General features: G+C 36.2%; 1 protein-coding gene across 3 annotated transcripts in view; it reads left to right on the top strand.

Annotated features, from left to right (window-relative positions):
* The window catches only part of LOC142353520 (protein yippee-like), a 36470-nt gene extending 22816 nt beyond the window's left edge, over nucleotides 1-13654 (top strand). The window contains exons 4-6 of one of the 3 annotated variants that reach the window (XM_075405778.1): nucleotides 9767-9790; nucleotides 10896-11725; nucleotides 12014-13654. In XM_075405778.1, coding sequence (XP_075261893.1) covers nucleotides 9767-9790 — 24 coding nt within the window. In that variant the 3' untranslated portion in view covers nucleotides 10896-11725; nucleotides 12014-13654. Of the gene's footprint in view, nucleotides 1-9766; nucleotides 9791-10895; nucleotides 11755-12013 lie in introns of all 3 variants that reach the window. The other 2 variants (XM_075405777.1, XM_075405776.1) reach the window with 2 other exon arrangements.
* Nucleotides 13655-23900: the final 10246 nt, after the last annotated feature.

Here is a 23900-nt window from a genome sequence, read left to right on the forward strand (position 1 = left end):
ATCGGTCATAACTGTATGCTGCTTGAGTTTTTCTACCAATTGCAGAGAAATCCAAACTGAATACGAGTCAAAAGTGGTGTCATACTTTCTATTCCAATTCACATAATGGACTCTTGGTCTGTTAATTTCGTGACCAATAACTTTTGCTTTGTATGTTTTTATCGTGACCAGGAATCCAGATTTCAGTGTTCTTATGGACAAAATACTCGTCGTGGATTTCTTGGTTTTCGCTATCACTGAACTCGGCGGATTCAAGTGTGTTGTGCATGGTAAACAATAATTGGACGCAAAACAGTGAATATATAAGCGGTTTCCGGTTTAATCTCTGCAATTTAAATTGCAAGAACCGCAAGCAGAACTCACTTTTTGGTATCTTTTTGTTTTCCATTTTCTGACTTGTGAATGAAGAACGCGAATTGGGGAATAATTTGAAACAATTGTTTTCACAGGCAAACCGCCCCAGAAAACTTGGGGGGGGGACAGCCACCACAGGAAGCTTACTTGGGGGGTGGGGGTGGGACAAATGTCGTGACTCCTGACGAATGAAGCCTATGGCAACCGCGGCAACAAATACGTAAAAAGTATTAGAAAAGGAACGATCTCACCGGGGAACTGATATAAAGATCTTCGTCTAGCCCCAATAGCCACAAATAGATTCCACGTGCACTCCACAAATAAATAATCAGGACGCAAAAACAGGGGGGGGGGGCAAAAAGTATTTATATCGAGCTCAAGTTTCGATAATTTTCTCCTTTTAGCTGCTGAGTTTGCTGAACAACCTAACAACGCACGTGCAGTAGAGTCTGGGACCCTACTGAACCCCATTATTTGTTTCTAAGCTCTCTAATTGAAATAAAATTTTCTGATATACTTATTTGAGTTCTTAAAATGTCCACGGGTATTATTTTGGATTTCAATGTCAGTCCTAGGCTCTCAGATAACACTCATCTATTTTATTAGCACCGCTGAATTTTGTCTCAATTGGCAAAAACTGTTTTTGTTCCACATTAATACTACGCAGCTGCCGCGCTCTTACAAACCCTAATGTGAACATTGATTTATAAAGTGAGCAGAATCAATTATTTCTGACATTTATCAAAAAACTTAAAATCAGAGATTATTTATTCACACACCGGAAATGATTTTGTGGAGTTTTTGTGAATAAAACAAAGATCTTCCATTTAATCTTAAGTAGTTAAAAAGCATGTGGATCACTTTCGTATCTTTCAGATAAATTGATATTAATTTATAGCCCTCGAATAATATTAAGTGTTTGACCTCAGAACAACACAACGGTAAAATTATATTTTAGTTCTTCCCAACACTTTTGTTAACGTGTCTAGACATACGATTGGTGTACTTGCCCACCAATCGTATGTCTAGACACGTTAACAAAAGCGTTGGGAAGAACTAAAATATAATTTTACCGTTGTGTTGTTCTGAGGTCAAACACTTAATATTATTCGAGGGCTATAAATTAATATCAATTTATCTGAAAGATACGAAAGTGATCAACTACTTAAGATTAAGTGGAAGATCTTTGTTTTATTCACAAAAACTCCACAAAATCATTTCCGGGCAAGTACATGCCTGATTATCCAGAAACGTTTGATTGGTTTACAACTTTGAGGAGATTTGCAACACTTTCCGTAGATTTGCTAAATGAAACGCTTCCTTGTTTGAATCCACAACCGCCTTGAATTTGGCTGAAGCAGTTGAGGTAAGAGTCAAATTTTTGTAATTTGCAAGACCAGCTTACTGCCCCTGAATAATTGTCTAATTCAAGGCAATATCCACTATTGCTCGTTCTATCATTAATATTACCACCACAGTCAGCGTCTGAAAAGCCTTAAAAATTCAAGTTGTCACATTTTCTAAATCTGCTGTTCTCAATTTTTCTGAAGTCTGCCAACTGCTAGGTTTTAGGAACTTAATAGTTGACAAGTGTGAAATCACCAAAAGAATGTCCCAGGAATCTGACTGAAAGTTTTTTTGCGGTTATCTGACAAGCCTAGAAAGATGCTTTTTTGAGAATTCTTTGGTCTTACCGCAAAAAGATTTTGAACAACGTCTTATCGCAGAAGGAAAATTTGTTAATTTTTTGTTGATAAATTGATATTTTGATATTTTTGTTGATAAATTGATATTTTTCCCGCACATTGCTTCATACTGCTTCATTTTGATGTTTGATTGAAAGCGAAAGTTCGTCGTTTCCTTTGACGCATTAAAGGTATGAGGGTAGGGATATTGTTTTCCCCCAAATTTTCCAATTTTTAAGATTTTTGGCAGTTTTTGCATTCTGCCTCTTTCCGTATCTAACTCGTAAGGGAACGTTAAAGGATGTCCTTAAAAGCTCTTGTTTAGATTATTTCATTGAAGAACATATGTTTTCAGTGGTTTTTAATTGCTCTTGAACGTAGTTCATAGCAATTTTGTAAACGTGTGTCTTTTTATGCAAAATTTTAGCTTGACAATTTTGACTTTTCGAGTGACTTTTACGCCCTTGAGTTTTTGCGTTTCGCGTGATTCTCTCTCAATCACAATTTCAAGCAGCTGAACTATATTGGCGGCAATTTAATACTAAAAGTCAAATGAAAAGTGCGCCGAAATTGGTGTGATTTTTACTTTAAATCTTAATAGTGGTATATGTTAACCTCTAATGTTGTTATTTGAAGCCCACTATTGAACTTCTTAGTCTCATTTAGCCCCCCTCCCCCGACTGAAGCAGGCTTCAATTGATTAGAGCTACAACTAGTCGTTCGAGAGCAATTCTTCCGACGTTTAGTCGGTTATATTTATCTTTTGGCTTTGTCATTCTTCGGAGTATTTTGGAAGGAATATAGCCTTTTAATTTCTTTGAACTGAAGAGATTTTTCTAAAGCACTTCGTTTTTTATATGAGGATTTAAAAAATAAAAAACTATAAAGATTTTAAATTCTCTCAAATTCTTGTGTATGGCATTATACTAGAGGAGGCTATTTCAAACGATCTACTTTGTTAACATAAGGAATATAAATAAAAAAGCAGAAAAGAGATCAATCTTTACTTTTCAATAATGAATTTGGTTTATTTGATGTTCATTCCGAGATATCGTTTTTTAACGTCTCCTCGGTTTTGAAAATACAGAATTGGTTAGTTCTGATGAAATTAGAAAAATTTGCAAAAAGAACTCAAAAATTTAGAAAAGATTTCAATTTGTGTGTTTCGTTGCTTTTAGTTTTACATTTTCGAAGTTGGTTTATTTTGGCTATTTTGAGTTTTCTAAGTTGCCTGAAGTCTTCTTCGTTACCAAAATTCTGTTTGAAGTAGAGAATCCCTTAGTTGAGAAAACAATTTTGAGAAAACAAACCATATAATTGACTTTTTCAAAATTTTTGGTCAAATAGTTAAAATCATTTTTTAGGCTAGAAACTGTAGAAATTACTCGTGACAATCAAACCCGCCCATCAATATATTTCCCCATTTTTGAAAAAAAATGTTGGAACAGTAACGAGAAATGTTTAATTCCGCAGAAAATCCCATGCTCTTGAAACAAGATGTTGAAAACTCTTTCTACCTACATCTTCTGACGTTGCTGGAAACCGTTTGCTCCACAGTTCAAAAATTGGAAGTGATTCAGGGTGAATTTCAAAGCTAACAAACTTTGGTAACCTAAATTTTGGAACTCCTACTTCTTTTTTCAAAGCTTACAAAGATTTTGAAAAATAATTGCGAAAAAAGATTAATTGACTTCGAGGGAGACACTTTCGGTGCTAGCTATTGCATCTAGCTCATTGTTCTAGCCCAAGTTTTATAATCTGTACTAGAATCCAAATAAGCTCTTTCAAGCAACTCTATCATCTGCATGAGAGTCTAGGACGCTTAGTTGGCCAGAAAATGATAGTATTAAAATCAAAAGTTTTCTGGTTAGATTATCGCAATAAGACTGGCAGATAACCGTGGTAGTCTGAACTCTTCGCAGATAACGGTCATTTGGAGAATTTCTGCAAGTTCTCGGTAGTAAAACGCCCCACTTCATCTGGTGTAACTGAAGTTTTAAATTGAAAACACCTCTATAGTCACCTTCATGTTTAAAAATAATAATTGTTAGTAATTCCTATTCATAAGTTCATGGGAATCGTTGTTGAAACGTTCAATTTGAGCTTTTTGTCGCCAACAGCTGTGGCAAAATTTGTTCATGGGTCGGGGAATCTGGGTCAATTAAAGAATCAAAAGCCTTTTATTATGTCAATTTGGAATATTCTTCGTTTTCATTGGATAGCTCGAAAATCAATATTGTGTTCCGGGACTTAATGTGCTATCTTCAAATTTGAAAGATTGCTATTTGCGCCTCATTCCTATAAGGATTAGATGACCAAAAGATTGCTAAACATAGCTTCCCTTTTCACCCAGGTCGTTATTGTGCCTTTTGTTTTAGCTCATTTTGATAAGAAGCTATCATTTATTCGTTTCAGGAAAGTTTTGTTTTCTGGGGCAGACATGCCATCAAATTGATTCGTTGCAAAATGGTTTTTTAAATAGCTCCCGAATGTCTTTAACAAAAAATGATATCTGTCTGAAAAGCCGACCATCAATGCGGGTTTCCTTGTCTGAGATTTCTCTCCTCTCGCTAGTCTCAGTTTTGGCAACCTGCTCCAACAATTCCTGGTTCAGAAAACAGTGATCTAGTTTTTCCCCTTGTACGTTTTTGTGCTGTAAGTTTGCTGATTAGTTGTACGGGATCTTTTCCACAATTGCCCCCCCCCCCCCCCCCCCTGGTACCTAGTATAGAATCCCCCCTTCTGTGCTATACCTTACCACAGTATTAGTTGGCTAACAGTTTAGATAGCCGAATATGTTTAAGCGCAATTGCTGACCGCTATTTACGACCATGAATCTCATCCGCTGTGGGATGTAATCCGGAAATCGCGGGTCGGTTATCGCGGCGAGACAGAAATTCTTTTTGCTTTGCATTCAAATTCGGCTAATTGTCATAGCATTGTGTATTTTATTCTATACAGTTTAACGGAGCTAGGAATTAGAGCCCAACGGACGCAGAGCCGAATGAGAAAAAAAAATCAGAATCGGAGCTGAATGCTTAAATTTGATTGGCCGAATTATGTGATTGGTTTAAATTAAAATACAGCCAACGTAAAGAATCGCGAGCTAATTAGTTGTCGTTTCTTGTTTCCCTATAGCGTGCGGTCGGGTTACGCTCCTCTCTTCGAACAACCTCCCTGGCCGCAACCCCCTGACGTGGGAGGGGGGAGGTTGCGACCACGGATAGAGCTTCGTTACGCTATTTTGTTAGTATTTTTCTCAAAAAAAATGCGTTTAATCTAATAAATTTTCGAGCACGGGAAATATTTGGCTTTAAGTCTCATTTTATGGCATTCTGCTCTTAGCCCATTCGGCGTCCTCCCAATGTAACATAGTGTTCGCATAGCTAGAAAGTTATTAGTCGTCTCTGATTGGTTAATGAATCGTTTGCTTAAGTTCTAGTCAAGAATAACCCCCCTTGCGAAAGGGGGGCAGAGGATTGTTGAAAAGATCCGTTGTACGCAGAATGTTGATGCATGTATGAAATATGAAGCATGAATGAAATTTCAAGAAGAACCCGGATCAGTCACTATGAAGACGCTAGTGATGATCAATTTTTCATTATTTTTGAAGCTATAATAACTCTAATATAGTTCCAATGTTGTGAGTCCATTTCAATTATTAGTTAATTTCTTTAGCTCTCTCTTAAGTCTATTCGCCATTTTTTTCCTTGGAAAAAATTGTAAAGTTGGAATTGATGCTAAATTCAATTAAAGCAGGCCAAAAGAAATGAATTTATTGTTGCTCAGAAAAACTAGAGAAGGTTGTGAAAAGAACGTCGTGTGTATTGTTCTGGTTAATGAGGCGAAGGGAAGTTGCGCGGCGGGGCAAACGGCATTGTAGGTTTCTCGGTAGAGAAGCTCAAGCAGCTAAGGGGTAAAGAAGGAAATAATTCACCCCTTTCCCCATCTTTTTCTTTCCATTAATGCCTCGCTTCCTGAAGAAGCTACCCACCCTCGCGCCTCCTCCCCCCCCCTCACTTTTCCTTCCTTTTGTCGTTTTTCCTCCATCTTTCATACCCTATTTCTCTCTCCTTCACTAAAGTCACGTGTTAAAACGCGTGATGGAATTATGCGTTCACATGCGCGGTTTTTATGCCGCACTCGCTAACGCTTGTTTTGAACTGCTTACTAACTCATCACTCATGAATTGTGGAGCTAATATTTTCCTGAATGAATCCTCCCCCCCCCCCTCCCCCAAACAATTGGACCAAATTAGGTCATTGTGAACTGATTTGTAGCTTTGGCGTTTTTCAATGCAAAAGATTGTGTAAATTATGCATGCTAGGGTTGTAGGAACGAGGATTATATACTGTGAACTAAATTAAGTTAAATTTATTGCACCGTAAAATTTTACAATTTTATTGAAAGAATTAGTTTGTTGGTTTAACTGCTTTAATACACAAGGATTTCAGTGAGTTTTATGACAGAAACTAATGAAAATCATTAAACAGTAATGGTAATAAATTGCTTCAAGCTGAGCGATAGTGAAATATTTGTCTATATAGGCCTGTAGAATATGGGTGCAATTTTAATGTGTTTCGGGGTCTTTTCTGCCCAATATTTTAAGTAGTGAGGAAGACAGAATAACTAACTTATAATTGTGCTATTTTGCTGAACTGTTAATTTTTGCTATTTTTTTTCGTCCGTTTTACAGATTGGAAAATGAAAAACGAGCCAACTGTTGTTTTTACGTTGGGGTCGGCTGTAAAACTCATAAACTTACGTATCTGGTGTTTTTGCATTGACTATCAGCGTAGAAATCTGAGAAGAAAACTTAAGAATTTTTCTGTCATTTTATCAAAAATTAAACCAATTATATTTTTGCACTACCTCTCTTTGAATGCTTAGAAATATCAATTTGAGTGTTTTCTTTTTCATATCTAGGTATGCTATCTAAAATGAGAAACTTGGAATTGAAACGTTCTTAACTAAAGATGTTGACAATTCCCTTCAGTCCTCTATTTTGGCGATTTCGTTTGAGGGTGTGAGTATACGTGTTGTTAGATAACATTTTGACTACTACTTGCGGCTAGTTTTGTTTGCCCGTTTGTAACCACAATTTGCAGAGCGCGCCTTCAAAGCGGGAGTATGAAAATGCGCACCGCATACCATTGAACAAACAAACCACGCATTGCATAACACGTGACAGTACCAACATTTGATCACGTTTTACTGTTTTGCTTCAAAACAGGCTGAAATTTAAACTCCAGTTCAAGTTTTATGTAAACTTAAATCGTCAGAGAGAAAAAGCGCTGAACCATTAAATACCATATTTCGAAACATAATATTTGCACGCTATGTGAATTTTGAAACCAATATTATTTTCGTATAGATTGAGCGGGCTTTGTACGATTTTAGTTCAGTTTTGATCAAACAAACAGTTTAACTGTTTATCTTGACCAGCCATAAGACTTAGAACTTGACATTTTGACCCAAATTAATCTGAAACGCCGACAACTCTTGAACAAAATTGTAAAATGTGGTTAAAGTTTAGGGCGATTTCAGTTACATTTGAAGGTCAATAAAAATATTACCCAAATTACTTAGATTTAGTATTCGTAATCTGTTTGCGGTTTATTGGTTTGAGGTTATGCGTAGTTTCGCGGTGTGTTTTGTTGGAACTGAATTCTAAATTTTGTGTTGGTGATAATATAAGAGACGATACAGTGGAAAAAGATTGAAAATGCGGCTGTGGTTTTTACTGGAGGGATTGTAATAAATGAAGAAATAAGAATACATGTACTGCTGTTCAGTATAGTCGGTTGCTTACATTTGCGTGGTATAGATACAAGCTACTTGAATACGCGCGTGTTTTTTCTCTTTTTTGTCAATTTTGAATATTTAATAATTCAACGACAATGGTATGAGTGAGTATAACCAGAAGCTTGTCTCGTTTTTTGAATGCGAAAGAGAATTATTCACAAATTGGTTATATAATTGGTGGTTAGCCTTCTCTCTTCTCTCGTTGTGGTTTTGTAGTGTAAAAATTTCATGCGATTTTGAGTGCCGAAATAGTATTCTGAAGTTTGTCTGAAATGGCAAGAATGGTTTTTCAATATCTTGATTATTTATTTAAATGAACTCAATTGTTTTTTTTCCAATGGATTTATTTCAAAGGATATGCTAAAAATTTGCCTTAAAGATATGCTTTAAATTTTATACTTAAAAGGATTTGACGTGGCTTTAACGCAATTAAATATGCATTTGTCTGAGCAATGTTCTCTATAGATTCAAAATTGAAATTTCGACAGTTGTAATTTCCAGACATAGTCATAATATGCGTGTTGCAAATCTGGGATATAGATGCATAAATTAAATATGCTGTTTGTTTTCCTGAATATTGAAAAGGTTTCTGAAGTGACTCTGTGAAATGAGCTGCTCTAACTTAAGAGTGATTTGAATTTGTAGATTGAACCGAACGGAAAACTCCAACTGTATTCGTGGCTCAAAGCATTCAATTCTTTTTTTAAAACTATTCAAACTGGAAAGATTTCAAATTTAGAAAAACATATCATACGATTTACATTTTGGGTAACAATAAATTGATATCATATCTATATCTTTTTTTTTTGAAAATAAAATCAGTTGCTAATTAACTAGGTTATCATGATTTTAGTCATCAACACAGCAGATTAGGAGTTTTATTAATCTAATATCAGCAGTCCATTTCTTTTCTCTATTACAATATGCCTCTAATAGAATATGTTTTTGTTCTCCCCACTTAGGTCAGGTAAGAACCAAAACTTGTGATTGGAGGCATTAACATAGCTAGAGGGCTTTCTTCTGGATACATACTGTTGTTGTTCGGTTGATGACCTTTTCAAATTGAGCCCATATTAAGTTGCTCGCGCAAGCACCATCGTCAATTTGATTTTAGTTTGATGCCCCCACTCATTGGGTGACAAAAACATCAGAGCGCTAATAATTGTCGTTAAACTTTGTTGTCCCTACTGATTGGGTGACATATAAAAAAGATTTTTAAATCCATGCCAGTAGACATTTAGGCTACAAGTCTACCAGTACATTTATTCTATCTTTCAAGTTACACGTTTGCAATTTTTAAATTTCGTCACAAGTGTGAATCAGTCGAATGTGGCAAAACGTTTAAATAGCATTTAAATATTTCCATGAACTTCCTGCGACTTTAGACGAGTCAGCTTGTAATTTTAGCTGAAAAGTAGAAAAAGCGTACAGAAAATGACTAAGCACTTGAAAGTTTTTCCTTGGTCAAAATATTTTACTTCTGACCCTAATAGAAAACGACAGCTGTTTGAGGTTTTACTTTGAAAGAAAACAGTTTTTATTTTGCCTGAAATAATTTGTCTAAACTAGGTTGCGTTTAATCAACTCGGAAACTTTCTGAAGTTTTGAAAATGCGATGTGACTGATAATTTGAAATTAAATTGAGCCTCGTTTATCATCAAAAACGACTTTTTTAGTTTTTTGTTTTGTCTTTAAGGTAAAAACAAATTTGTAGCAAAGTTAAAGTTGAAACTACTTTATAAAATGATAATATTCACTCAAAAATTCAATGATTCTTAAGTTGACAGCACGAAGCAAAAGCAAGACGAGATCGAATTTATGTTGAACTTAACCTTGTATGATATATCATCGTTCGGAAGAATAACTTCAAAATGTTTAAGAGGATTTGCAATTTTTGCTCGATGTTTTTTTCTGTGTTTTAGCTTGACTTCGAAGTACACAGTTGAGTATGTTATAAAAACCATTAAAGTATTTTTAATGTTGATTTTAGAGTTAATGATATGGCATCTAATGCAAATTTTATTTTTAATTGCTCTGCAATCAAGTATGTAGTTATTATAAGTCCTATTAGTCTTTTTAATGCAATTTTCGAGTTATTGATTTTTCATCGGAACATTTGATTTTTCGAGTGACTTTCAGTTTTTGAATGACTTGTGAATTGCTCTCATAAGGAATTTAAGCCTAACTTGATTTGCGTCAGTTTATTACAAAAAAGTTAAAAGTGCAGAATAGTTGGTTTCACTTTTATTTTAAATTCAATGGCCTGTAGTTTGTTCTAATTCCATCGTCTTAAGGTCCTTGGTCACATTATGAAATTGTAGCCCTTCCCCAACGGAGTTAAGGCACATTTGACCCCCCTGTCATTTCGAAACTGTTTGGCTGACTCGAGTTGGTAATATTAATTGTATTTGAGGCGTTCTAAGGCGAGAAAAGTTTAACGCAACAAAAATTGACTAAACGAAAAAATAAGAGACATTTGATTTAGGTTTTTAGGCGTTTTTATACAACTTGTAATTCTATTCTGGGATAAATTTGTAGTGTTGGAATAATCAGCGATAAACTATCCATCACTCAGGTTTACATTATTTTTAATACGAACTGTGTGGAGAAGGAAAAAATTGACAACCACGTGGACGAAACTGAACTACTATGTCACCCAATGGGAGGGAACTTAATTTATCTATTGATTCTTCTCGACTCACCCAATGAGAGGAGAGCTGATCAAATTGCCCGAGTAAACGAAAAAGACGGAAGCAATTGATGAAATTGAGGAACAGGATGGGGACGCTAAACTCAAATAGTAGACTGTTGATTTGGATTAGAACCATGTCAGCAATAAACTAATTAATATAAATTATCATTATCATTAAAAAAAAATTTAAAAAATTGTTATTTGAAACCAAGTGAAGCCGACTCACGTAGTCGTGATGAAACAAAAATAAAATCTACTTTATTGTTCGAAAAACCACATGGATAGGGAATGTGGACAGCGATTTAAAGTGGTGTTAATTGTGAATGTTAACGAAAGAGTATAGATGTATGTGTGTTAAGGAGCAGGCGTTTGAGAGCAGCCAGAAATACAAAGAGGGCAAATTCATAATTGAACTAGTTCACATGGTCAAAGAGAACGGATGGACATGACAAGTTCCCGCTTTAGGATGCAAATGAAAACGACGAATAGAAATACACAAACAAACACACTCACAGACCAAATCAGACGGCACTGGAGCGTCATTTGTACTCTTACACAGTTATTATCCTTCTGTCCGAAGAGAACTTAAAAACCTCCATCAGTTTACAACCTTCACTCTATCACGCGACTTCACACGCGATTCTATTGGTCTTTGTCAACTTCAACTTCCTTACAACTTAGTTATTCATTTTCGGTTGTGTCTATGATGCATTTCGCAAGCTGTGTTTTCTTAAAATTGGGGGGAATCTAAATTGCAAAACTTTCCGCTATCCCTGCCGAGCAGAATCTTTTTTTCCCTTTGTTCCTCTTTTTCATGTTGCTAACAGCCTACCTCTTTCTCTCTTTCATCTAGTTGTATTCTATCTCCATTATTCGAATCTCTCCTATCCAACTTTATCCAGCCAGAAGACTACTCGTCAATGTTGTCGACAAATGCTGTATGCGGAATGGTCCAATATCCGAAGATCCAATTTCAAACATCCAATGATATCATCGGAACCGTTTGTATGGTATCATCTACTGCTATCAAAATTGCCTGGAGACCGCCTTTCATATGAACTCTTTTGGTTTCGTTGTCAAAATATGGAGCTAATTTTTGAGAATAGTGATTACGTCAGCTGATCTTTGGTTATTTTAACGATGCGAGGTTCATTGTAGACGATCAAACAATTGCGTCACTTTTACACGAGTAATAGTAATTAATTGCTCTCGGACGAAGTTTGTTGCAATTATTGTATACGTGTTGGTCTTTTAATGCAAAGTTTTTGCTTGACCGTTTGTGTGATCTATGTGCTGAACTCAAGTGGTGGTAGTTTACTATTAAAAGTCAATAAAAATTGCACAGAGATTGGAGTAATTTTTTTTCTCTTTAATTTTTTAGTGGTTATATTGGTATCCCCCCCCCCCCCCCACTGGAGCCGACTGAAATAGATTCAAGCTCCCAATAGTCGTTCGAGAGCAATTCTCCCGACATTAGTCGGTTTATGTTTGGCTTGATTTAATGGACCAATCGGGTTGCGTTGCTGCTTTTGATATTGATTGCCTATGAGAAGATAATAATTCTAGTTCTTAGAAGAGTATGATCTCACCTCTCGGGACTTTAAGTTTATTGAAACTTTTACTGTATATGGTCAGAATAAATGTTGACTCGTTCAGCCTATCCAACTATTGTCCAACTAAAATTTATACCTGACGTACCTGGGTTTTGACCTGAACGTGGACCTTTCTGATGTTGTTTACAATTTGCTCATTAACTGTGAGCATTTCTCGAGTTCGTCGCCAACTTTTACGAGCAGAAACGAGTTTAACACAGCCTTGAACCTTAACCTTGGAGGAAAATGACCCTTACCTCACCTTCTTGAAGAGAATAGCCTTGTGAGAACCCTCTGACGTCATATTGGGGCTTTGGGGAATTTCTAGAACAGTGGTGTTGTGTGTTGTCGTGTTTCATGTGTTTTTGTTGGTCGTTAGTCGTATAAACTTGTTCACGAGTGTGCTACTCGCCGCGGTGCTAAACTTAATTAGATTACTTTAGAAACTTACATATAATAGATGCTACTATAGTTTAATTTCAGTTATTAGATGTCTAATTTTTGATCAGAGTTATCCTTTAACGTGCAAATTTCACAACATTTGTCAATACAAACAAAACTCTTTACCACTTCTGAAAACATTCTAACCAATTTCATCTTAAATTTCTCCAAAAATTGATTGCACTGTTGGTAAACAATCAACTTACTATCATTTTTAAGTTCCAGTTACCTGATGACAAAAAATTCGTCGGCAATTTTTTATTGTTTGTGTAAATCTTTTTTATGTAACTTGGAGCAATTTACACACGATAATTGGTTATGTATGGTTTTCGATGTGGTCTATTCTAGTTAGATAAAAGCTGGTACGACGCCAATTTCATTTAGTATAATTGTAGCATAGCTAAATTGTGGGCAATTACAGTATTTAGATAAATTTTGATTTGAAAATAAATACGTGTTGTATGTTTGAAAGATTTCATTTTGAAAATGTTCCAATGATTTCTTTTACATTTATCAAGTCGCGCCTTGCTCATTATTTTGAAGCGTCACGCTGAATCAAAGCTGAACTGGAAAGAGGGAAAATTCAAAGGATATTTAGACGATAAAGGAAAAGCCCTTCAATTCTCAATTACTTGCTATCTTAAAATGCATATTAAACAGCTTCCTTCATCGCCTCAACCATGCATTTTCAACAACTCCGTGAAAATTGTTAATTAAGTTCATTTTTGAAGCGTGAATTAGTTTCCTAATGGCATTTGTTCAGCGTTTCGCGCTCAGCTTGACCTAATTTGATCAATGTTTTAAGATTCAGTTCACTATATAAATAATTCCTGCTCTGTTATTCGTAGTTAGCCTCCTGTTGTTGTTGTTTGTTTGTTTCTTAACAGTTACAAATGTTCTGTTTGACTCGATAAACTTTCTCTATTGTAAACAAAGCTGAAATCAACAATTACTGATATAAATTGTGAAAATTGTAGTATGTTTAATAAATAAGAGTTCATATGGTGTCAAAGACTTCAGCTTTGAGAAATACCTCTTTAGTCTCTATGATAGCATTCAATGGTTCAATATAGAGATTTTGTAAATTCAGTTTTTGAAAGTTAAGCTCTTCGTTTGTAGAACGGAAGTTTCTCTTTCCAGGAAAGAGAGGGGACGCTAAGGCTATGTGCTGAAGGTAAGTGTTGTGCTTTCAAGATCTCTAAATTTGAAGAGTCGTTCACGTTGGATTTCGACTGCCGTACATTTACACGAGAACAGGAGGGAACTGTTTCATAATAAATGTTGTGACATATTAGTAATTCCTATGTCTCCTATCCGATTATCCAGTTAAACATTTTAAAATCTATTGTGTACAGTTAAATCGGAAATTGAATTATCAGCATATGAACACCATGAAAGAATGTTTTCCTTCATACATACGTACTGTTCCGACTCCACGGTAAGGGTGGGAACGAGACGACCTATATGCTCAACTGGAGTTTTTGTTCAGTCTTTCTGGCCGATCGATATAATCATCGTAGAGAGTTGTCAGTGGTATTAACAGAAAGCCAGTTTAGCGTAGAATATATAAATAAAAGATTTGCTTTAATTTTTCATTTTTCCGAGGCGTTATCAGGGATTTGAGGGTTTTGTGAACATTCGACTGATTTTGATTATTTTTGTTCTCATGTTCTATAATTATAGCTCTAGTTTTCTTCAATTATTCTAAGTTATGTTAAAACTTAACAATGGTGTTACGCACTGATTTTAGAACTTCAGTTTACATTGAAAGTTAGAGATTCAAGAGAGGTAGGGTACTTCTTCACTGATAGCTGTTTAGTTGTTTCACATCGCAATTTTGAAGATGGCATTGTAGTAAATAGCCGCCGTCATCCTGCAAAGGCTATTATTTAGGCGATCTGCTTTCTTGCAACTGAAGAATTTGAATAGTATTGGGTCCTTGTCTTATTTTCTAGTGATTTTTAAAGTAAAATTGAAGTGTTGGATTTGGTCTCACTGGAAAAGGAAGAAGAGCCGTAAAGCGAGTTGTTTTGCGCACTGAAATTTCTTCATTTTAATTTGAAAGTTTTAAGAGAAACGGGTGTTTGAACGAAATTTCACTTTCTCGCTGGTTGCTGCTTTTTCAGATGCGGCATCTTTTTTATTGATTTAGACTTTTTTGTTTCTTGATTTTTGGTCACTGAATTTCCCATTTCATTCATAACTCAATCTAATTCTAGTCAGAGAAAGTTATTTTAAATAAAAGCGAGACTAGCCCTGATATATTTTTTGTTTCGCTTTACCTTTTCGTGTTTCAGAGAAACCATTAAAGCTGTCATTCAGTCATAATGCCTTAGGTTATCAAAGTCCACAGGAGTGGTTGCTAGCTGTCATAGCTATTATGTTCATTATCTTTCAGGCTTGGAAGCTGAATTAATTATAACTTATGAATGTAACGAAAACTTTGCACAAAATGTGAGAACTTTTTTGAAACTTAGAAACAACTGTTGTCAAATTTTACACCTTGTTTGTATCTTCCGGCGAATTGTCAGCTCTATTTCGAAGAGAATTTTTGACAATATCCGGGAGTTTTCGAAAAAGCGTTATCCAAATGATAGCTACCATCTTTAATAAATTATAAACGCGCTTTAACCTAAAGAAGTCAATCCAAACTTAAGAAATATACGATCTCTATAAAGCTATGAACTAAACTACACTTATGTTATTAGCAACAAAGATGATAGAATGGAATTATTGGAAAGTTTTCAAAATTCTATAAAATTTTTGGGACCCTATTGTTCATTTTATTCTGAAAGATCTGAAGATATCAAGCAATAATTTTTTTTAAATAAAAGTTTAAAAAGTTTAAATCTGAGACAATGTCGAACATTTAAATATGAAGAGGAACAAGGCGGCTCGGTAATGTGCGATAGCACATAAGGTTCCGACCCCGCCCATCCACAATTTTGGCATAATTGTCTACCAAATGAGGAACATCGAAAAACCCAAAAATTATTTCTTGCGAATACCAAAAAAGCCCAAGTCTTTTCCAAAAAATTCTGTATGAACGATAAGATAGCCTTCCAAGCAAATAATTCAGTGGAGTAAATATTAATGCATTAGATGGCTGTAATATCTCAATATTAAGGAAGCGAGTCAAGACGAACAGCAAAATCAAACAACAAGAACAACAAACATTAATTACATCAAAAAACTTATGTCCCTCTTAAAAACTAAATTTAATAGCAAAGTCAACATACCGTCGGATAAACCTAAAACTAAACAAAAATAACTTATAGATCACCAGAAAACATATGCAACCAGTCCATGAAATGGTTTGGTAACAATTATACAAAAAAGAACAAAAACAGTAGGTAAAAAAATTAACTTATTTTTTCGAAACAGTTAACTTCAAAGTAATAAATTCCATTAGGAATCAATTAAAATTACCACAAATTTATGATTACCACTGCTTCTATAGAAGGGCATTAGGACCTGTCCTTATTCATTTTTTAAAGCGGCTAAAAAGAACAACAAAGAACAAACAAAATTTCAATTGAAACTTGCCGGAAAACGCTGTCAAAACAGTCAAGCCAAATTTTGGCACACAAAATATACTTGATTGCGCCTTCTTCAAACAGCTATAAGGTAGTACCTGGCCATTCATTAGTAACACTAGGTAACAAGTAGACAAAAAAAGCGAAGTGCTAAAGTATGTAATACTTTTGATTTTTTTTTCGAAACAAAATTACATTCAATATCATAAAAGGCATTAATTACAAAAGAGCTATTTAAATAGGGTCGTTTATTCGTGAAAAGGAAGCCCTCGAGACCTGTAATTATCCAGAATATTTCTTGCATCAACAAAACGAACGTCAAATATGACAAAAATCAAATTAATTTTCTTTTTTTGTGAAAAACCGATGTCGAAGCCAGTAAGGTCATAACAAATTCTTTAGAAAAAAGATTTTGGAACACCGATCCCTTTTATTCCCTTGACACCCAAAATGTCATATTTGACCTGTCATTAACTAACGAGATTAGGTAACAAAAAGAAACATAAAAAAAACAAAATTGCGAAATTAAAAAGTTTTTTTAAATTTTGGAAAACGATTGTTTTCAAAGTCATGAAAGCCATCAGCTATCTATTAATATCAGAGTATCGGTTCTTCTATTCTTCCATGAAAAGCCAATGAAAGCTATCACTATACAGGAAATTTCATACGACCGAACTGACAAATCATAAATGACAGTTAGAGACAAAAAAAGTTTAAAAAGTCGAGGCCGTTAAAACGATGATATATATCTTTCAGGATTTTAATATGTTCAATTGTGCCCTATTTTGAATGCAAATAAGGTGACATGAGAACTGTCAATAATCTGATAATGTGACAAAATTAGAATACGTGAAAAACTGGCAAATATCAAAACAAACAAAAATCTGAAATCTTGTCGTATCAAAGCCAGAAAACAATAACTTCAGGCTTAAAACTGCAACCGAGATTAAATGTTAAATCAGTAGGAAAAAGAAGCAGTCTTTCTTTGCTGACACTAAGCTGGAAGTTGTATAAATTAAGAAAAAAATAGCGGAAAAAATATTTAAGCTATTATTTATTGAAAAGTCAATTATTTTTAAAAAAAGAAACGACCATAAACTTTCAATTAAAAAACTAAATGCATTAGCTTGGAGCTGCTTAGCAAGCGAATTGGTCGGACCTATCACTCCTGAGCTTTGATTTGATATGTTCTGTTCTTTATTATTAAAAAAAAGTTTTTAAAAAAAAAGACCGACTGATTACAACCCGATTTTTTTCGGATTGTAACAGTCCAGGAATGGCCCAAAACTAGCCCTGTAAATACTTATTGTCAGTTAGGAGCAATTGATTTTTCGAATGTTGTAGATATAGATAATTTAGTTGAAAACTCAAAATAAAATCTGCATTTCTGATAATCAACGAGTAAAGTTAGCAAAAAACGGCAAAGTTTTAACTACAGTGCACTCTCAGCGGACTCTGAAGTAGAAATAGCCCCCCTCTGAGTCTACAAAGATTGTATGAGTGTTGTTTGGGGGTTTACTGTCGGCAACTTTAATCAAAGTGGACAAAAGTAGCTTATTTCGTGCTGTTTTTGATGAAAAAGGCTAAATTTTGAAATGTTTATCCAGATTTTTTGACCAAAAAAATGAAATCAAAACAATCAACAATGCTTTTTCGTCTTCAAAAATAAAATCATCGAAACTGTTTATAAAAATTATAACAAATTTTAGCAAAATTGACGAAAATTTAGGCAAAAATTCCGGAAAATGTGAATAAAAACAACGTGAATTCACTCTTCTTTTCTCAGAAGTTTAAACCTCGATAACTCCCTGTAAAAAACGAAAATTAAAAAAAACTTTTTAATTCCATATTCTACGCTGGACGAGCTTTCTAATGATACCAGTCTCAACTCTCTACGATGAATATATCGAGCGGCGAAAATTCACGGAACAAAAAAAAACCCAGTTGAGTATATAGTTCCTCCCCCCTCAAGAGGGTCGGAACAATTAAAGGTTTTGAAGTCAGAAGAATTGAAGATTTTTTGAACATTAAGAACATGATTATCGAAGAGAGAAGGCTTGAAAGGCTTAAAAGCGACCTGAACAATTATATATTTAAACACTTAGAATGCAGGTCGTTTTAGGCCTAATAGTATTTAAATAAAACTGAAAGGTCTTTTTCCTAAAATTTGCAGGCAATTCTCTCACAAAAACCAAATCCTGGAGGCCATTTAATTAACAGAGAATTGATGCTTTCAGTAGGGAATGTCCTGGTCTACTGAATGTGGCGATGCCTGCTGGCGGGTAATATGTGCGCGGTTTCCTCAAGTTTTGTGTAAAAATTCTCTGGTTTTCACTTCTAGTGTCATCAAGACTTCCGGATATAGCGGGATTCCATTACCGTTCAACTTCATGAAATTTGGTACCATTCTTTGTACCAATGCTTCTCTATAGTAGGTGTACATGGAGAGAAAGTGCAGGGCCATTTTTGGAAAAAGAGAGCTTGGTCATAGTTTTCAAGTTAGTCAAGTAACACTGGTTTAAAATTTTTCATTTCGGCAAAAACAGGCCGATTTCATCAAGATCGGCTGTTGATAAGTTTATCGTAGAGTAAATGAATTCAGTTTTTAATTTGTACAGTTAGTTAAGACGTGCTTTAGTACTAGTTTCATATATCGCAAGTTGATTTTGGTTTGGAATGAAATCAATTAAACGTTCTGATTGCTTTGTGGTCACTATATGTAACTGAAACTATTTGAAGGGTGGTTAGACAGGTATACCGAACTTTGCAAATATTATTGCTCAGATGTCTAGTAGGCTCTATTCTAATTTCACAGAGAGTACTCTTTTTGAAGCTGATGTAATGAACTAAATCCCATAACCGAGGTTCTGATCTTGTTCTAGGTTAGCCAGTACAACCTCTGTCACATAACTTCAATGCAGTTCAATGAGGGCGAATGTTGAGGATTGCTAGACACTGTGACAATCCCTTTTCGGATTCCGTTGTCTCACTACTTTTTTGTTATCGATATGAATCAAGACAATTGTTTCACTGCATTTGGTTGAATACTCTCATCTCCATTTGTACTTCAGAAATTGGGAGAAACTCTCCTTTAGTACGCTTCGTAAAGATTCTTAGGGGTCAGTCGTGTCATAAGGTTGGATAACGTTTGTTCGATATGTTTCAAATACTGTCAATCCGGTATTAGACGCTAATAATATGGTTCAGGTTAGATGAAGCGAATCTTTTACTGTCCAGATTTCGCAAACCAATTTGACTTCACAGTAAAAAAGTGTTTCAGTCAACGTTATTGCCGGCGATAGAGATGGAATATCTAGAGCATTTTCTGGCTATAATTAGCGAATGAAGTATATTAAGCAAATATATAGAGGAAAAAATGACATTGGTGAACGTTTTTCAAGAAGAGTAGGAAGTGCATTATTAACAAAATTTCGGATTCAATTCAGGGCAACGTGATCACGACGTTGCCTACCATTACTTCTTTGTCGTATCATATCTCTTTTGTTCCCACTATTTCAAATTTCAATTATTTTGTTTATTGTTTGGTTTCCTTAAATAGCATCTAAAGTTACAACTCATTTCCATTTGTTCATGGATTTCAAAACCTTATAACGTTACAAAGTGATTCAGAATCATCAAAAACAGGGCACTTTACACAAATTAATGGAGAAGTTAATACCGGGCATTAACATCCTCGGGGCCCAAAAACCTAGCCCTAACCTTACGGGGGTTTGGGGTACACATGTTGCAGCGTAACGGCTGGTCTGGTTAAAGAACCTTAAGCTGTTTTTAATTCGCAAGATCTAGCGGTTTTGTCGGGTCGAGTGAAAATCCCGGTGACACGTCCTAGTGGCCAGATTCCCCTGGGAGTTAACTCCTCCAGCAGTCAAGCCACGTCGCCCACTTCCAGAGCAGTGTCTTTCGAAGTCTCCTTTCGTCTCTGATTCAGCGTGGGGACATATTCTTGAAGCAGTCGTTTCCAAATCTGTTGCAGGCGCTGTTTGACTTGGATCCATGATGTCGACATCAGACTGGCTGACTGTTGAAAGAGAAGTGTTGGCATATTCGCAAAAAGTTGTCCCAAGAGGAAATGATTGGGCTTTAGAGGATCGTCGTCCTTGTTGCCGCTCCTCACGTGAGTCAATGGCCTGGAACTCACAAGACATTACGCTTCCGTGACAATGGTTGAAAAGACATTAGTTGTCAATTTTGCGGAGCCAAGTTTGCTGAGGAGAACTATTTTAACTATTTGGACGAGTCTCTTCCACACGCCACCGAAATCAGGTGCAGAAGTTGGGTTAAGTCTCCATTCAATGGACTGGTTGAGAAGTTTGTTTATGATGAAATCGTGGTCCAGTTGAAGCGGCTTTCGTCGTATTTGTTTAAGGGATCCCAATGAGTTTGTCGCATTGTCAGACATCAAAACTCACAGAGAGTACTCTTTTCGAAACTGATGTAATGAACTACGTCCCATAACCGAGGTTCTGATCTTGTTCTAGGTTCGCCAGTACATCCTCTGTGTCACATACCTTCAATGCAGTTGACGGATGGCGAGTTTTGAGGATTGCTAGAGACGGGGACAATCCACTTTTGGTTTCCATTGTCTCACTACATTTTTGTAATCGATATGAATCGAGACAATTGTTGCACTGCAGTTGGTTGTTTACTCGCATATCCATTTGTCCTTCAGAAATTGGGAGAAACTCTCCTTTAGTACCCTTCGTAAAGATTCTTGGGGGTCAGTCGTGGCATAAGGTTGGATAAAGTTTGTTCGATATACTTCAAATACTGTCAGTCCGGTATTAGGCGCTAATAATATCGCTCAGATTAGATGAAGCCAATCTTTTACTGTCCAGATTTCGCAAAAAGTTTTGACTTCACAGTAAAAAAGTGTTTTAGTCAACGTTATTGCCGACGATAGAGATCGACTATCTAGAGCATTTTCTGGCTCTAACTTAGTGAATCAAGTATATGAAGCAAAAATATAAAGGAAATAATGACATTTATGAACGTTTTTCAAGAAGAGTAGGAAATGCATTATTAACAAAACTTCGCATACAATTTAGAGCAGCGTGGTCACAACGTTGCCTACCATTCCTTCTTTCTCGTATCATGTCTCTTTTGATCCCATTATTTCAAAATTCAATTATTGGGTTTACTGTTGGCTTTCGTTACATGATATCAAAAGTTACAACTCATTTCCATTTTTGCATGACTTTCAAAACCTTATAACATTACAAAGTGATTCAGAATCATCAAAAACAGGGTACTTTACGCAAATTTATGGAAAAGTTAATACCGGGCATTATTATCCTCGTGGCCCAAAAACCTAACCCTAATCTTAAGGGTGTTTGGGGTACACATGTTGCAGCTTAAAAGCTGGTCCGGTTAAAGAACCTTAAGCTGTTTTTAATTCGCAAGACCTATTCATTGTTTCGGGTCTGGTGAAAAGCCTGGTGACACGTCCTGGTGGCCAGATTCCCCTGCGAGTCCACCCCTACAGCAGCCAAACCACATCGCCCACTTCCAGAGCAGCTTCTTTTGAAGTCTCCTTTCGTCTCTCATTCAGTGTGGGGACATATTCTTGAAGCAGTCGTTTCCAAATCTGTTGCAGGCGCTGTTTGACTTGGGTCCATGATGTCGACATCAGACTGGCTGACTGTTGAAAGCGAAGTGTTGGCATATTCGCAAAAACTCGTCCCAAGAGGAAATGATTGGGCTTTAGAGGATCTTCGTCCTTGTTGTCGCTCCTCACGTGAGTCAATGGCCTGGAACTCACAAGACATTACGCTTCCGTGAAAATGGTTGACAAGACATCAGGTGTAAATTTTGCGGAGCCAAGATTGATGAGGAGAACTCGTTTAACTATTTGGACGAGTTTCTACCACACGCCACCGACATGAGGTGCAGAAGGTGGGGTTAATTCTCCAATCTATGGAATGGTTGCGAAGTTTGTTTCTGATGAAATCTTGGTCCAGTTGAAGGGGCTTTTGTCGTATTTGTTTACGGCACCCAAGAAGTTTGTCGCATTGTCAGACATCAAACCTCACAGAGAGTACTCTTTTCGAAACTGATGTAGTGAACTAAATCCCAAAACCGATGTTCTGATCTTGTTCTGGGGTCGCCAGTACATCCTCGGTGTCACATACCTTCTACGCAGTTGCCGGAGGACGAATTTTGAGGATTGCTTGACACGGGGACAATCCATTTTTGGTCTCCATTGTTTTTATCGACATGAATCAGGACAATCGTTGCACTGCACTTGATTGAATAATCTCATCTCCATTTGTTTTTCCGAAATTGGGAGAAACTCTCCTTTTGTACGCTTCGTAAAGATTCTTAGGGGTCAGTCGAGGCATAAGGTTGGATAACGTTTGTTCGATATACTTAAAATACTGTCAGTCCTGTATTAGACGCTAATAATATGGCTCAGATTAGATGAAGCCAATCTTTTACTGTCCAAATTTCGCAAACCAATTTGACTTCACAGCAAAAAAGTATTTCAGTCAACGTTTTTGCCGACGATAGAGGTGGACTATCTTGAGCATTGTCTGGCTACAACTTAGTGAATCAAGTATATTAAGCAAAAATATAGAGGAAATAATGACATTTGTAAACGTTTTTCAGGAAAAAGTAGGAATTGCATTATTAACAAAATTTCGGATTCAATTTAGGGCAACGTGATCACGACGTTGCCTACCATTACTTCTTTGTCGTATCATATCTCTTTTGTTCCCATTATTTCAAATTTCAATTATTTTGTTTACTGTTTGGTTTCCATACATGATATCAAAAGTTACAACTCACTTCCTTTTTTTCATGATTTTCAAAGACTTATAACAATACAAATTGATTCAGAATCATCAAAAACAGGGCACTTTACACAAATTAATGGAGAAGTTAATACCGGGCATTAACATCCTCGGGGCCCAAAAACCTAACCCTAACCTTACGGGGGTTTGGGGTACACATGTTGCTGCTTAAAGGCTGGCCTGGTTAACGAACCTTAAGCTGTTTGTAATTCGCAAGACCTAGCGGTTGTGTCGGGTCCGGTAACAATCCTGGTGACACGTCCTAGTAGCCAGATTCCCTTGGGAGTCCACTCCTCCTGCAGTCAAGCCACGCCGCCCACTTCCAGAGCAGCGTCTTTTGAAGTCTCCTTTCGTCTCTGATTCAGCGTGGGGACATATTCTTGAAGCAGTCGTTTCCAAATCTGTTGCAGGCGCTTTTTGACTTGGGTCCATGATGTCGACATCAGACTGGCTGACTGTTGAAAGCGAAGTGTTGGCATATTCGCAAAAAGTCGTCCCAAGAGGAAATGATTGGGCTTTAGAGGATCGTCGTCCTTGTTGTCGCTCCTCACGTGAGTCAATGGCCTGGAACTCACAAGACATTACGCTTCCATGACAATGGTTGAAAAGACATCAGTTGTCAATTTTGCGGAGCCAAGGTTGCTGAGGAGAACTTTTTTAACTATTTGGACGAGTCTCTTCCACACGCAACCGAAATGAGGTGCAGAAGGTGGGTTAAGTCTCCATTCTATGGATTGGTTGAGAAGTTTGTTTATGATGAAATCGTGGTCTAGTTGAAGCGGCTTCCGTCGTAATTGTTTACGGGATCCCACGAAGTTTGTCGCATAGTCAGAAATCAAAACTCGTGGCTGGCCACGTCTTGAGATAAATAGTCTGATTGCTGTGATGCACTTGTTGGTTGACAGGTGTTCTGCTATTTCCAGATGAATGACTCGCGTTACTGCAATTAGTCTAACATAATCCAATCAAACGTTGGTGATGAC

Source organism: Convolutriloba macropyga, chromosome 14 (assembly GCF_964194025.1).
Source record: "Convolutriloba macropyga chromosome 14, txConMacr16.3, whole genome shotgun sequence".
Lineage (NCBI taxonomy): Eukaryota > Metazoa > Xenacoelomorpha > Acoela > Convolutidae > Convolutriloba > Convolutriloba macropyga.